This window comes from Xenopus laevis, chromosome 1L, assembly GCF_017654675.1.
Source record: "Xenopus laevis strain J_2021 chromosome 1L, Xenopus_laevis_v10.1, whole genome shotgun sequence".
Classification (NCBI taxonomy): domain Eukaryota; kingdom Metazoa; phylum Chordata; class Amphibia; order Anura; family Pipidae; genus Xenopus; species Xenopus laevis.
In genome coordinates, this window is record NC_054371.1 from 208,046,591 (window position 1) to 208,062,239 (window position 15,649).

At 39.2% G+C, this 15,649-nt stretch overlaps 1 protein-coding gene across 2 annotated transcripts in view; it reads right to left on the bottom strand.

Annotated features, from left to right (window-relative positions):
* map3k1.L (mitogen-activated protein kinase kinase kinase 1, E3 ubiquitin protein ligase L homeolog) overlaps nucleotides 1–15,321 on the bottom strand; it is a 56,380-nt gene extending 41,059 nt beyond the window's left edge. The window contains exon 1 of one of the 2 annotated variants that reach the window (XM_018266062.2): nucleotides 15,007–15,321. In XM_018266062.2, coding sequence (XP_018121551.1) covers nucleotides 15,007–15,305 — 299 coding nt within the window. In that variant the 5' untranslated portion in view covers nucleotides 15,306–15,321. Of the gene's footprint in view, nucleotides 1–11,361; nucleotides 11,773–15,006 lie in introns of those variants that run through there. The other variant, XM_041569304.1, reaches the window with a different exon arrangement.
* Between the last annotated feature and the right edge of the window lie 328 nt (nucleotides 15,322–15,649).

Here is a 15,649-nt window from a genome sequence, read left to right on the forward strand (position 1 = left end):
AATGAATACAGCTAAAACTGCCATGCTTTATATACTGAACTTATTGCACCAGCCTAAAGTTTCAGCTTGTCAATAGCAGCAATGATCCAGGACTTCAAACTTGTCACAGGGGGTCACCATCTTGGAAAGTGTCTGCGACACTCACATGCTCAGTGGGCTCTGAGCAGCTGTTGAGAAGCTAAGCTTAGGGGTCATCACTAATTATCAAGCAGAAAAATGAGGTTGGTCTGTAATAAAAGCTGATGGTACAGGGCTGATTATGAATTTTCTAAGGCTAGTTGGTTTCTATGCTGCCATGTAGTAATTATCTATCAGCCTTATATTGGGACATATCTATTCTATATGTATATTGTGAGTGGGTCCCTAAGCTCAGTAAGTGACAGCAGCACAGAGCATGTGCAGTGAATCAGCAGAAAAGAAGATGGGGAGCTACTGGGGCATCTTTCGAGACACAGATCTTTACTGCTACAGGGCTGTGGTTGCCTTGGGCTGCTACAGAAGCACAAAACATAACGTACAACATTTCTAGCTACTTCTTTAGTTGAGCTTTAGTTCTCCTTTAAAGTCACAGATTGTAACTTTCAATGTATGGAGTGCCAGCACATTCAGCAGCTCATTAGTAATTAAATTAAACAGATGCAGCTATGCATTCAACATGCATTTCTGTATATATGGCATGGGCCATAAGAATGCAATTTGTACTATCACAGCCCAGCACTGAAACAAGTTAAAAAGTTTACCTTGACGTGGTATGGTGGCTTATCAACTTTATGATCACAACTCTGTAACTAAAAACCCCTGTTTTTGTTAATACATGAACTTGCATATATACTGAATTACTTATGAGACAAAGGACCAGCCAATGTGCATTGACAGGCCAAATCAGTAGCACTTCCATTGTATTTAAACACATTTTAACTTAGCCTTGGTTTGTGTACAGAGCCCATAATAGGGATGGGCAAGCTGTGGCTCAGTAGATGTTGCTGATTTTAAATTCCAGAGTATAAAGTATAGTTTGTTTCTGAAGCTGAATCTAAAGAGAAGCTGACCACGGGAATCAGTTACACCTGGAAGACCACACTGGAATTCCATCCAAACCAAAGAAAGCAAAAACAATTTACAAGCTTTCAGACTACAAAATTAAGAGAAATACAGTGTCAGATTTCAGTTGCAGCACACAAGGAAATAATTACTGTATTGTAAGGCAAATAAATCCTAACTGTTTTTTACACTGTGCCTGAACAGGTTGCCACAAGCTTTGTTGGGCTCCATACCTACTGCTGTTTAAACTTGCATTTGCCATGTGGGGCATTTTAAAGGGATAATGTCATGATTTTTATGGTGTAGTTTTTCTTTCTAAATTACACTGTTTACACTGCAAATAATTCACTCTATCATGTAAAAATTCATTCTGAACCCAACAAGTGTATTTTTATATTTTTTAGGGATGCACCGAATCCAGGATTCGGATTCGGCCGAACCGAATCCGAATTTGCATATGCAAATTAGGGACGGGGAGGGAAATTGCGTGACTTTTTGTCAGAAATCAAGGAAGCACAAAATTTTTCCCCTTCCCACCCTTAATTTGCATATGAAAATGAGGGTTCAGATTTGGTTCGGTATTCGGCCGAATCTTTCGTGAAGGATTCGGGGGTTCAGCCGAATCCAAAAAGGTGGATTCGGTGCATCCCTATTCTTTTTTAGTTGTAATATTGGGAGCTTCATCAGAGGATGATGAAGGACCTCCTCTGATGAAGCGCCCAATAGCGCGAAACACGTCAGGAGGGAGTAGCTAACACAAGGTAGGCAGACTGTGGGAGAGGGCACTGCACTGCACTGTGTTTTTGAATGTATTAATATGAATTTCTGCTGTGGTTAAAATGCACTGATAAATGTTTTAAGTAAGAAGCTGTGCATGTTTCTAATTTATATGTAGTATTTTGAAGTGGACCAGTGCACAGTCCTTACTTTTAAGATAGCATATGCCCCAAAATTCATCGATTAAAAAGCCTTAAACTGGCCATGCCAATGCACATTGTCTGTACAAAACAATTGATCTGGCCATTGCCGTAACTAGATGTTACTGGGCTTTATAGCAAATTAATTTTAGGGCCCCCCAAATATGCAGAGGTTGTCCTTTTTCCCCAATATATGTTTAATTGCTCTTTAATTAGGACCTTATGGGGCTCCTATACCCCCAGGGCCCACCTGCAGCCGCAGGGTCCGCTTCCTCTGTAGTTACGCCCATGGATCTGGCCAAAAACATTGGATCCCACCAATTTTTAGGCAACGTGATAAAAAAAAACAAAAAAAAAAAACCAGGCCTTACCCTGCCTGTGTATACATGGAAATGCACAAGCCTGCACTTAGCCACGTGATCAGATCAGTCCACAAATAAGCAGCGATGGGCAGGGAAGGGGCAGAAAAAGGTCAGAATCCTTCAGTGATAAAGCAAGGGCAGCAAATTGCCAAGGCTGAAAGGCAGGAAATTCTCAGTAGAAACAAAGAGTCGTATGGTGGATGTGTTGTGATGACACTGCACAATGGCAGCGCTTGGTTTGTCTCATGGCAGGCTCTGTGTATTAGTGCTGGCTTTAAATCCATACATAAAGGAACGCACACGTTAAACATGGAGGTATGTGTGCACCCACTTATCATGGGATGATGGGAAAGGAGGTGCAACTAGAGTCCATCACATTCTCCAGTTCTTGTGTTTGCTTGAATTTATTACTTTTCTTCAGCTGCTTTGCAATTTCTACTACAGGTACTGCGATTTCTAACAAATGTAGGTTTTAAAAAATGAAAAAGTTTAGCCTCCGCTCATATAAACTCTGGAAGCATGCAACTAATGTATTAAAAGGAGAACTAAACCCTAAAAGTTAATATGGCTAAAAATGGACTTATTGCACCAGCCTAAAGTTCCAGCTTGTCAATAGCAGCAATGATCCAGGACTTCAAACTTGTCACAGGGGGTCACCATCTTGGAAAGTGTCTGACACTCGTATGCTTAGTGGGCTCTAACCAGCTGTTGAGAAGCTAAGCTTAGGGGTCGTTACAAATTATCAAGCAGAAAATGAGGTTTGTCTGTAATATAAGATGATGCTACAGGGCTGATTATTAAATTCTGATGCTAATTGCACTGGTTCTGCCATGTAGTAATTATCTGTATTAATTATTAGTCAGCCTTATATTGTGACATTTCTATTCTATGTGTACTGTATATTGTGAGTGGGTCTCTAAGCTCAGTACGTGAAAGCAGCACAGAGCATGTGCAGTGAATCAGCAGGAAAAGAAGATGGGGAGCTACTGGGGCATCTTTGGAGACACAGATCTTTACTGTGAAAGGGCTGTGGTTGCCTTGGGCTGGTACAGAAGGCCAAAACATAAGGTACAACATTTCTAGCTACTTCTTTAGTTAAGCTTTAGTTTTCCTTTAAGACTATAGCAAAGCTCAGTGGGCAATGGATCAAGTAATGCTTTACATTGTAACAGTTTTGAAAGCCAAGCATACTGATCCACTAGCAGGAAAACATGAGAGGGCAAATACAAAACTAGGGGATAAGATTTATCAAAGACTGAGGCTGGTATTGTGATTTGAAAAATAGGTTTATGTATATGTAAAAGCCTTCATATATGTGAAAACAAAAAAAAACATTTTGGGAAAGGAATCAGCTTCTAGAACCCTTAAAGGGGTGGTTCGCCTTTAAAGTGGACCTGTCACCCAGACACAAAAATCTGTATAATAAAAGTCCTTTTCAAATTAAACATGAAATCCAATTTCTATTTCTTATTAAAGCATTCATGGCCGTTGTAAGCTTATTTAAAAATCTCAGCTGTCAATCAAATATTGTCTGCCCCTCCTCTATGCCATGGGCATAGAGGCGGGGCAGGCAATTACTTTCACTTTCCATTCAGCACTTCCTAGATGTCACTGCTCTCCCCACATTCCCCCGTTCTCTTCACCATTTAATTGTGTAGCCAGTGCATAGAAATGGACATCGGGTCCCTCATTTTGGTGCACAAACAAGATTTTGAGATGATGCAAGGCTTGTCTTAATAACAGTGTCCACAAAATGGCTGCTGCCTGCTTGCTATAATTTTGAATTCCCAGACTGAAGGAAACAAGATTCAAATAATTTATACAGTGTAATTAAAGTTAAATTTTGCTTGACTAATGTGATAAATAGGATTTTGAATAATTTTTTTGGGTGACGGGTCCCCTTTAACAAACTTTTAGTATGTTATAGAATGACCATTTCTTTTCTATTGGTCTTTGTTAAACTATAGAAAGTAAATAATGATTTGCCTTCTTCTGACTGAAATGAAGCAAATGCTCTGTAAAGTTTCAAATTTATTAACTGCAACTTTTGAAATCTGCATCTTATTGAAATCACATGTGCAGGGAATTGTGGGGTTTGGAGGATGCAGGCTGAGGACAGATGGCTGTTGATACAAAGTAACAGTAGTCAGCCAGCTTAGCAAAGTAGTCAGACAGATCAGCAGGAGAGCAGGGGGCTAGACTTAGGGAACTGTCAGAAACCATTAAAAGTCTGAATATTTTTTAATTGATGTATATTGCAAATTTGCTTCATATGTTTACCTTTCAAAAAGCTTATGTTATGTTTTTGTGGAGTTCCCCTTTAATATTGTTTCATAAACTGGTTTAGTTCCCCTTTAAGTCAATTGTTAAGTCTATAATTACAAATAGTAATAAATGAGAACCAAATTTAAATTGTATAAGAATATCGTTCTACATCATAACAAAAGCAAACTCAAAGGTGAATAACCCCTTTAAGAGGCCTACTAACTTGGGGGTTAATTGCGGCTGCCAGTCAAAGCATTAAATGTCAGAAATATCGAACAATATGCCATTTCATGCAACAAGAAATGGCAAAGAAAAAAATGGGATTACTTCTCGAGTATCACTCTTCATCATATAATTTATCCCACAGGACAGCAATGGAACAGTGCCAACGTCTAGTTTTTGCCACAAGATTCGGATCTTTCAAGACCACTAAATTCTTACCCGAGACGACTTATAAAGGATAGAGTTTTTATAAACTACAAATTCCAGTTTTAATCCAGTACTCTGCCTGACATAGGGATGATGGGAATTGTAGTTTTGAAATGTCAAAGGCTGGCCATGGGATAGAACTACCCACCATAATATTTATTTTAAGAAAAGAAGGATTGAGACAAGCAAATTGGTAACCCCCAATATTTGTATCCAGCTAAATAAGAAGAGAAGTCAAAAGAAAGGTAAAGAAACTCTAGCCTGGACCTCTTCAAAGTAAAAATTTGTGATAAAAAAAGAAATCTCCACATTATGGCTCAATTCCAAGGAGGGTGGCTGGCTCAGAAATCATGCACATGTAACCTTGTCTTTACCGTATATTAGACATGTTATTTTCTGTAAAAGATTTCTAGATATTTCTTTGTGACTTGTGATATGTAACAAGAGCGTTCTATTTGAGCCGCTTGAAACCTATAGAGCAAAGATGAAATTCCACATTGTTTATCGTTAAAATATTTCCTTGTGGGATGCTGTCCTGTGCACTTTGTACAAGGAATTCACTTTACTGTGTTTTCTGATCAGAAGGAAGTAATGTAAGCAGACAAAATCTGTTCTCATGTTGATATGCATGTAAGGAACAGTAACAGACTTAAAGGGGAACTAAACCAGTTTATGAAACAATCTTACACACCATTAAAAGTTGGGGTTCCCATTTGTGAGATGTTTCACTCTAGAGCTATTTTGGTGCACTCTAGGATCTGCCTCTTGCACTGGCAGGCCTCTTCTTTTTACAGGACACCAATATTTCCAAAATATGAAGCTGTGATGATTAAGAGAAACTCACACTGACTGATTAAGTATACAGAGGTTAATTCCTCAGACTATGGGGTTGTTAGGCAGGAAATACACACAATCACAATTTGTAGACAGAAAACAAACAAGTAACAAGTATGTTAGGGGTGGTTTAACTTTAGCTAAGGTCTAGATGAATTTTAAAAATGCGAATTTCGAGTTATTTTTGTGAACCTCGACTAGGAAATAGTACAAATTTGATTTGAATTTGAAAAAAATGCGAAAATTCGAATATTGAAATTTATCATGCACTGTCTCTTTAAAAATTCAAATTGCTGTTTTAGCCTATGTGGGACCTTCTAAAACCGGTTTGGTGGACTTTTATTGTGGGAAAAACTTGGATTCTAATTTGATTGAATGCGCTATTACTTTGATTTGTAAGATTCGAATTCGCCCAAATACGGACCTATTCGGCCAAAAAAAACGTAGACATAATTTTGGTTGGTCTTTTCAAATTCGACCCTTGATAAATATGCCCCTAAGTTAACTAACAATGGCTAATTTTAAGAAACTTTTCAATAGCCTTCATTTTTTTTCTTTTTTATAGTTTTTGAATTATTTGCTGCCTTCTTCAGACTCTTTCCAGCTTACAAACGTGGGTCACTGACCCCATCTAAAAACAAATGCTCTGTAAGGCTACATATTTATTGTTATTGCTGCTTTTATCCCTCTTCTTTCCATTCAGGCCCTGTTCAAATTATATTCCAGTTTTTGAATTCAATGCATGGTTGTTAGGGTGATTGCACTCTGGAAAGCTGTTGGGTAAAAAGCTAAATAACTCAAAAGCCACATAAATTAAAAACAATTACAAATTATCTCAGACTAGGACACTCAACATCATACTACAAGTTAATTTAAAGGCGAAGAACCCCTTTAAAATCTAAAAGGGGCATACATCACTTTTTTACTAAAAGAGAGGACACTTTCAGTTCATTAAAATGAAGACATTTGGGGTATTTTGTTCTTAAAAATGACTGTAGATGGTTAGCGCTTGTAATTCGCATTGATTTGGACTACTATATAAGCCAATGTGACTATCATGCCTACTGTATTTTATTGCTACTTACAGTACAAATGCATTACAGTAGCCTGTGGGAAACAGAAAGCACCTGACCAGCTGTACAACATTGTAAGCATCGACTTATCAACTTTATTTAACCTTGGGGTCAGTTTCGGGTTCCAGTACAGAAACTGGGAAATAGACCAAACATTCCAGGCATTCACCCACTGCTCAGTGGCACAGATTTGCTGAACTATTAACTTTACCGACTGCTTACACTGGAAAACTTAGAAAAACACCCTGAAATACTACAGTAGTCTTAACCAGGACTATGAAGTAAACAGGGGTGAAAAAGATATTTCTTTAGATACATGTTTTGCAGCTACATTCCTTAGATTTAATAACCCTGGACATAAAATATTTATGACTAAAAGTGGGGGAAATGTGCCTTCCGATATAAAAGTTATGTCCCAGAAGCCCATTAAATTGCCCCAGCTGAAACTTTATTGGATATGTGATTATCCTCATGACTGAATCCAGAACTGTCGCCGTATAGGAGGATTAAAATCAGCACAGTTCAGTGAATTATACTGAAAGATGGCTGAGGCTATTTTTATAGGTAGCTGGGAAAGAACAGGAAGCATAAATAAAATGCAATGCAAGCAAGCCCACAGTTAAATATAAAGTCATAAAACCGAGAACGGTATAACACCAGCACTAAAGCAATGAGAACAATCCTACAATCCTGGCAAAATGGGTCCTAGGAGTTTAAAAATACATTTTAGAAACCGAGCCTGAGTGCTATAGGTTACAAAAGAAATCTATAAATTATACACTGAAACTGGAATTAATGGTCACAACAAAAAAAACTCCATATAGAATGCTCCTGTGGAAGGATATGCAGAATTATTTACAGGAAATTCCTTGTACTCTAAGAAAAGCGTGTAAAATAATAATATTTCAGGTCTAATGATTTAATCAGGAAAACAAGACAATTAAGTTACATTAATTAATTCCATGAGCCATAGCTTCCCTTCACAAATCAGCTACTAGCATCTTTGGGAATCTGTGTGATTTATTAAAGGAGAAGGACAGCTAGCGAAGCAGTTTATTGCCAATATATTAGCCACAGTAGTGCAAACTATAATACTATATTTATTCTGTAGAATGCTTTACCATACCGGAGTAAACAGCTCTAGAAGCTCTCTGTTCGTTTGGGATAGCAGCTGCCATATTAGCACAGAGACATGTAGCACCTATACCCCACAATCATATCAGTGGGAAGCAATCCACCAACACATTATCTTAAAGGAACAGTAACGTCAAAAAATAAAAGTGTTTTAAAGTAATGAAAATATAATGCAGTGTTGCCCTGCACTGGTAAAACTGGTGTGTTTGCTTCAGAAACACTACTATTGTTTATATAAATTAGCTGCTGTGTAGCAATGGGGGCAGCCATTCAAAAAAGCTCAAGTTACACAGCAGATAGCAAATAAGCTCTGTCTGTCTAATCTGTTATCCATTAGTTAACCTTATAGCCATATAGCCGTTTTTCAATTTCCGCCATTGCTCCACAGCAGCTTGTTTATATGAACTATAGTTGTGTTTCTGAAGCAAACACATCAGTTTTTCCAGTGCAGGGCAACACTACATGATATTTTCATTACTTTAAAACACTTACATTTTTTGGTGTTACTGTTCCTATAAGTATGCAGTGATGGTAGTCAGGGTTTTACGAATGGCATCCTGTGGGAAGGCAATACCCAGAGGGAAATTACCTATGGATGCCTGAAATTACTTAACAAGCAGGAAGTATATGAAAGCATATATGCAATATATGCAAGCATATAAAAAAAAATTGGCCAAGTGGCCCAAGCAAGTTTAAAGTGTAATGTCCCTGTTTCTGGTGTTTGAGTCTGGCAGTTCAATGATTCAAGTGCAGAATCTAAATGGTTACAATTTAGAGGCACATTTATCAAAGGTCAAATTTCGAATTCATGCCAGTTTTTAAAAACTCCCCTAAACTCCCATAAATTCTGGACCTCTCCCACTGACTTATACAGCAATTCGAGAGGGAAAGTTTGCCTCACAAGGCAACTTTGGGCGGCTTCGGAAAACGAAGCGTTGCGAGTGCCACGCCGCAGGCGTTTTTTTCATTGTAGCAGGCGGAAGACACGGGGAAGCAGTTCGGGAAGATTAGTTGCCCCAAAGAAGACGCGATTAGTCGCCGGGCAACTAAATCTCCCCGAATCTCAGTGTTCCCTTACCCTAATGGTGCAAATTGTAACAGTTCAGAATCTGCAACTGGATCACTGGGCTGCCAGACTAAAACACCAGAGACAGGAACATTCAACATTACACTTCAATTTTTGTAAAACTGTAAATACAAAAAAAAACAAAGTAATTGAAAAAAGTCTAATTGCTTGGAAGGTGAACAACTCCTTTAAGTGCAATTATCTTGCAAACACCTATAAAAGATAAATAATGACTTCCGGTGATTCAGGTTGCTGTTGGAGCCATGTAAACAACCCCATTGTCTACAGTATTTTTTCTCCTTCTTCAAAGTCACTTTAAACCAATAGTAGCTGGAAAAAAAAGAACATTTTCAGGCTACTGAGTGGGTGTTCCCTCTAAGATACATCCTGATGATGGGGTGGAGATGAGAATATTAGAGAGAGCACATATACCAAAACCACAGACTTGTAATCTCAAATCAGGCTAAAGCTGGCTATACAAGTCCAGATTTGGTCGGGGTAGTTTGGACGATATTGCCCAACCATCTGGGAACGTATTGGAATTTGAGGGGGTTGTTTTTTTTTTTTTTTGACCCTTAATGTGGCGGATTCTGTAGGATTGAGGATCATCTGTTCTGATAGAAAATTTCTATTGCTTGGCTGAAAGGAAGTGAAGAAAAGCCACAGATCCTCTTCACTTCCTGTTGTTTCAATAGCTCAGTGATCACTCGAAAAAATGCAACAATAATAGCCGTCAAATACTTTTACTGTATCCATCCGCTCGACAAACTGGCTGATCTCTAGTGTACAGGTCAGATTATGCATGCGCCTTACAGGAACAGTAACATCAAAAAATTAAGGTGTTAGAAAGTAATACAAATATAATACAGTGTTGCCCTGCACTGGTAAAACTGCTGTGTTTGCTTCAGAAACTCTACTATTGTTTATATTAATAAGCTGCTGTGTAGCAATAAGGGCAGCCATTCAAAGGAGAAAAGGCTCAGGTTACACAGCAGATAAGCTCTGTAGAACTTAAGCGTCAGGGCACATGCTCTGATTTGGGGAGATTAGTTGCCCGGAGACAAATCTCCTCCTCTTGGGGGCGCTTTGTTTTCCTAAGTAGCCTGAAGTTTTCTCGTAAGGCAACTTTGGAAAACGGATCACTCCGAGTGCCATCCCGCCAGCGAATCTAGCCGGCGGAGGCAGTTCGGGGATATTAGTTGCCCCGAAGAAGAGGAGATTTGTCGCTGGCCGACTAATTTCTGAGCGTGCGCCCTGACCTTAATGGTGCGGTTATCCACTATTTAAAGCTGGCCGTAGACGCACAGATCCTATTGTACGAATCGAGGATTCGTACGATTTTCGGATCGTGTGTGGAGAGTGCCGACATCTTTCATCCGGCGGAGATCGGTCGATCGGACAGGTTTGAGCCCATTGCGCATCGAAATCGGATCGTTTGGCCATACGACCGAACGTTCAGATTACCCCCGATATAGCCATGCTCGTTAAAGGCATATCGGGGAAAAATCCGCTTGTTTGGCGATGTCGAACCAAACGAGCGGATCTTTGCATCTATGGCCACCTTAACCCGTGCCCTATAGCCTTTTTGTCAATTTCCGCCATTGCTACACAGCAGCTTGTTTATATAAACTATAGTAGTGTTTCTGAAACAAAAACAGCAGTTGTACCAGAGGAGGGCAACAGGTTTTGGTGTTACTGTTCCTTTGAAGTATCTGCACTGTGTCTGCAATCCACAAAAGTGCAGAGTAATGGAACTACTGTTTTATAAGTTAAGAACTGCATTACCCATACGAAATATATTGCGGGAAATCCACCATCTTTTCCGCACTAAATGTAGCTGCCCTGCAATTTATTACCTCCTGTACATTCAATCCATACCACCAGACATGAGTGAAAATGGTCTAAATGAAACGTGTAAACATCAAAGCAAACAGACAATGTAACTTCCTATGCTGAAACAAGGAAACCAAGTGGAACGTTGTATCATTTTTATTAGAAATGCATTACTACAAGCCATTTTATTCTACGCAGAAATGAAACACACAGTGTATATTGTATATAAAAGGCAATATGTATTTAAAGCAAATAGTAAATCATAATGTAAATGTGCACAGCCAGCAGGACAGGCTCATTGGAAGTAAACTGAGCCAGCAGAAGTGATTGCCTTATAGAAATCATATGACTTAGCAGCACAAGGACGGATTATGCACTTCACCCATTACAGGATAAGCTACACTTACCTACAAAGATTCATTTCCATAAATAGTAGCGTTGCCACTGGCAAATCCGCTTCTACTTCCAGTAATTTCACATGAGGGCTCCCACATCTTCCCAAAGTGACAGGTAACCCTGGCTGGGAAACACAGGGGGAACAGAGCAGGCATTGTGTGCAGCAAATGGAGATGCAAGAAGGGAGAGAAAGCAGCTGACAGGAAGGGAGAGATTCTGCATGACCCCTAGGTTTGCCCAGCGTAATTGCAAATAAAGAGGGGAAGAGAAAAACTACTGCCCATTAACTCCAATTGTACCAGATTGCCATAGTGTATAGGAATGATAACGAGATGGAGGCACAAGCTGAAGCTACAGACATTCCTGTGTCTTTCAATGCAAATTATAAAATGATACATACACTTTTCAGTTGAGCTTACGTTGCTGAAAAGGCTACAGAATTAGGTTTCACACACAGGAATACTGACATCTAAACATTATATATATATATATATATATATATATATATATATATATATATAGCCGAGTTGAAGGGCTGAAACGTTGAATAAAGCATTTTTTACTAAGACCTGCGAGTGCGGCTTCATCATTGCACAGTATATAATATACCCAAGTTTGGGAGTTTTACTTTGAAAGCAGCTAGTAAGTTGCAGGTAAAACGTATTTGTCCCTTTTATAAAATGTATAATTAAACCATAGAATTCTTAATGAATCAGATGAAAATTGAGCATAGGACTGGCCAGATATGGGATGACTTTGACGTAGTTGGCCAGCTTAAATATATTGCAATATATGGACAAACAATCCCTGTTTTGTTTAAAGGGTAAGGCATTTTTCAGTAGCAGTATGCACAAAATGTCTCTGTCTTAAATATATTGATAATGGGTTGAGTGCAGAGGAATCTTGTATTTGTATACACACGCATACATACATACATACAAACACACAAACATAGTCCACACTATATCATGCATATATACCCGAGTGCCACAGCAACAAAAACATATAAACATGTGTTTGTTACTTGTGTACATGCTCCTGACGAAGGACCCAGTATAGGACCGAAACGTTGAGTATTCTGCATGTACTTTCTGTTTAAGTAAATCTTTAAATCCTGAGAGTGCGCAGAGATATAGATAGATAGATATATCTATCTAGAAATGCCGGCACAGCACGTATACTGGTATAAGGTGCATGGGTGCAGAGCTATGTATTAGTATTTACAATGGCTCAAAAGAAACTAGCACACACAGGATTTATGGAGAAAAATAGGTTTTTATTTTAACAGAAAAAAAACTGTTCTGTTAAAATAAAAACCTTTTTTTCTCCATATATATATAAATGTGAAAGGGCTGCGGCACACACTTACTGGAGTCGAGACCCAGGTGCTAGTCAGAAAATTTTTTTGTATATGTATGTAGAAAGCTGACGCACACTGGGATTTCTCAAAAATAAATCATATTTTATTGGATCCAATAAAATATGATTTATTTTTGAGAAATCCCAGTGTGCGTCAGCTTTCTACACACATATATATATATATATATATATATATATATATATATATATATATATATATATATATATATATATATATATATATATATATATATATATATATATATATATATATATATATATACACACACACATGTAGAACAGGACAGCTCCCACCTTCAATTAAAGCTACCTTGTAGCTGCCCCTGTGCCCGGAGTAGAATGCAGATACAAAAAGAACAAAAAACCAGCACCAGGGGTCTTTGCAGTGAAGAAAACTTGTATTGTTACATTAGTATGTACAACCGACGTTTCGGTCCCTCTTAGGACCTTTATCAAGGTCAAGGTACCTTGATAAAGGTCCCAAGAGGGACCGAAACGTCGGTTGTACATACTAATGTAACAATACAAGTTTTCTTCACTGCAAAGACCCCTGGTGCTGTTTTTTTGTTATATATATATATATATATATATATATATATATATATATATATATATATATATATATATATATATATATACACACACATACACAAGTTCCAATGGTTGAAACACTCCCACGCTGAGATATATCAGACCCATTCCTTGGCTATTCCTTGCCAATTCTCGAAAGCAAAAAAAAAAAAAATATATATATATATATATATATATATATATATATATATATATATATATATATATATATATATATATATATATATATATATATATATATATATATATATATATATATATATATATATACACACACACACAAAACGTTTATATTTGGAAAGGAACATACTGGAACAGATGCAAAAAAAGGCACTAGAATGCTAAACCACTAGTACCTCTTGCAGGTTGAATGGGTGTCATACCAAAATACACACAAATAAAAGAAAACACAGACAGTCAAAGTACAAGAGCTAAATATATCTGCCTGCGCTGCTCTTTGGAAGTACATTATCAGATTTTGCATACACTGCCCAGAAGTATTTAGATAAGGATCTTTCCAAAAAAGCATCCATAAAGCCCAACTGCATGCCGCTCGGAGGCAGCGAGAAACACTGACACAAGCTTGTGACTTCTGAATAACTCAATGAAAAACAAAACAGGAAACAGGCACTTTGTGCATTTCTACATGGGATCAGGAGAGCTCACGACAGCAAGACCAATTACAGACCAATTAGGCGATCAGTCAATGCGGAATCATAAATGTCGATGTCCAGCCTGGCATAATCAGCTCTTGCAGGACTGCAACTCCCACTAATGTGAAATAGCTTTCATTTTTTCAAACACGAAAACGACAAACATGCTACTATAATAAGGACCATTTAGACCCAACGTAACAAGAGACATGCAGCCCCTGTCCTGAAAGATAATCCTGCTCGAAGTATTGTTCTTGTGCCAATAAAGCAGATACAAGTAGTTGACAATAACGAATGTAAGAGTGAATGCCAACCTACCAACTCAGCGTAAAGGAACAATTTCAGCAATCTCGGAGGAGTTACACAGGCAGGGGGCATCTCATTTCAAGTAACTCTCACCTGACAAGCAGCAGAACTTATACATCATGCCCGTCACACAGATGATTGGGAGGCTGCCAGTTGCACACCTATGCTTTCATATTTGGCACAAAAACCAAAATCTAGCTGTCAGATGCTTGCAGTTCAACAAGAGCTGGGGGGGGGGTACAGTTTGGGAATCCCTTATATAAATAGCAGTTTATCTATTAAGACATTTTTCCCCAAAAAAAGTGCTTTTGTGATACTAGGGAGCACTATACCATGTAACAGCCTTGCTGGGGCTATAAGAAATAAAATCTCAACTATAACCCCCAGCAGAGATGAGCAGTAAAGCTTTCAGGGTGTCGAACACGAAAAACTTCTGCTGTAGTTGAACTCAGTACAATGGTCAGGGCATGGGGAAAGCTGCAGTTCAGCCAGAATTAAGTGAGGACAGTACTAACACTATCGGAATGGAAGTGGCACCCTTCTGCCCAGCTCTCACTTACAGCCCCAGGAGGAGACTGCTCAGCAGAGAATGCTGCAAGTTGTAGTTTTGCAACAATTAAAGGAACAGCCGTGCAGGCTGGAGGAGTAACGTGCTGTAAGAGGCACAGGTGGCAGTTAGACTCTCATGGAGCACATGGGCACTATATCCAGGTATCCCCCTCTCACCATGTGCTGTGGGTCGCCGACGGCTCCTCGGGTTCGGTCCCCGGACCAGGCTCCTGTTCCTTCGCTCCCAATACGTGCGGAGCTTCCGTCTCTCTCCCCGCCAGCTTATCCAGTTCCACACTCCGAACTTTGCGCAGCTGCTTACGTCTCCAGTCCGCTCGCTGCTCGCCCCCTCCCTCCCCCGGCGCCCCTTCTGGGAGTTTCTGTCCCCCTGTCTCCGGGCTACCGGACACCACTACGCCGCCCGCGGCTGCAGTTAATCCAGACGACGCGCTCCGACTCCCCGCCGCGGCCGCCATCTTCCTCGGGCCAGGTTTACATCCGTAGTGACAACCCAGCCGAGGGGCGTGTTTAACATGTCCTGGGCGTAGTTAGCCGAGTACGGAATCTGCGTAACCTGAGGCGAGAGCATCGAACAGGTGCGTAAACAGCGTAGCTAGTCAAACTCAAAAAAGTAATGTATAAGTTAAAGGGTATAAGTTTGGGTTTTCTTTGTTACATCAGATATCGCATTTGTCTCTGTACAGGCGTTTCTATATCTCCATAATTCCGTGTTTCGGCATCCGCCAATGAGGATGGTGACTTTACGTAATAGGCGTAACACGCAGGTAAAAGGTACAGTATCGGTCGGTCTTACGGAATT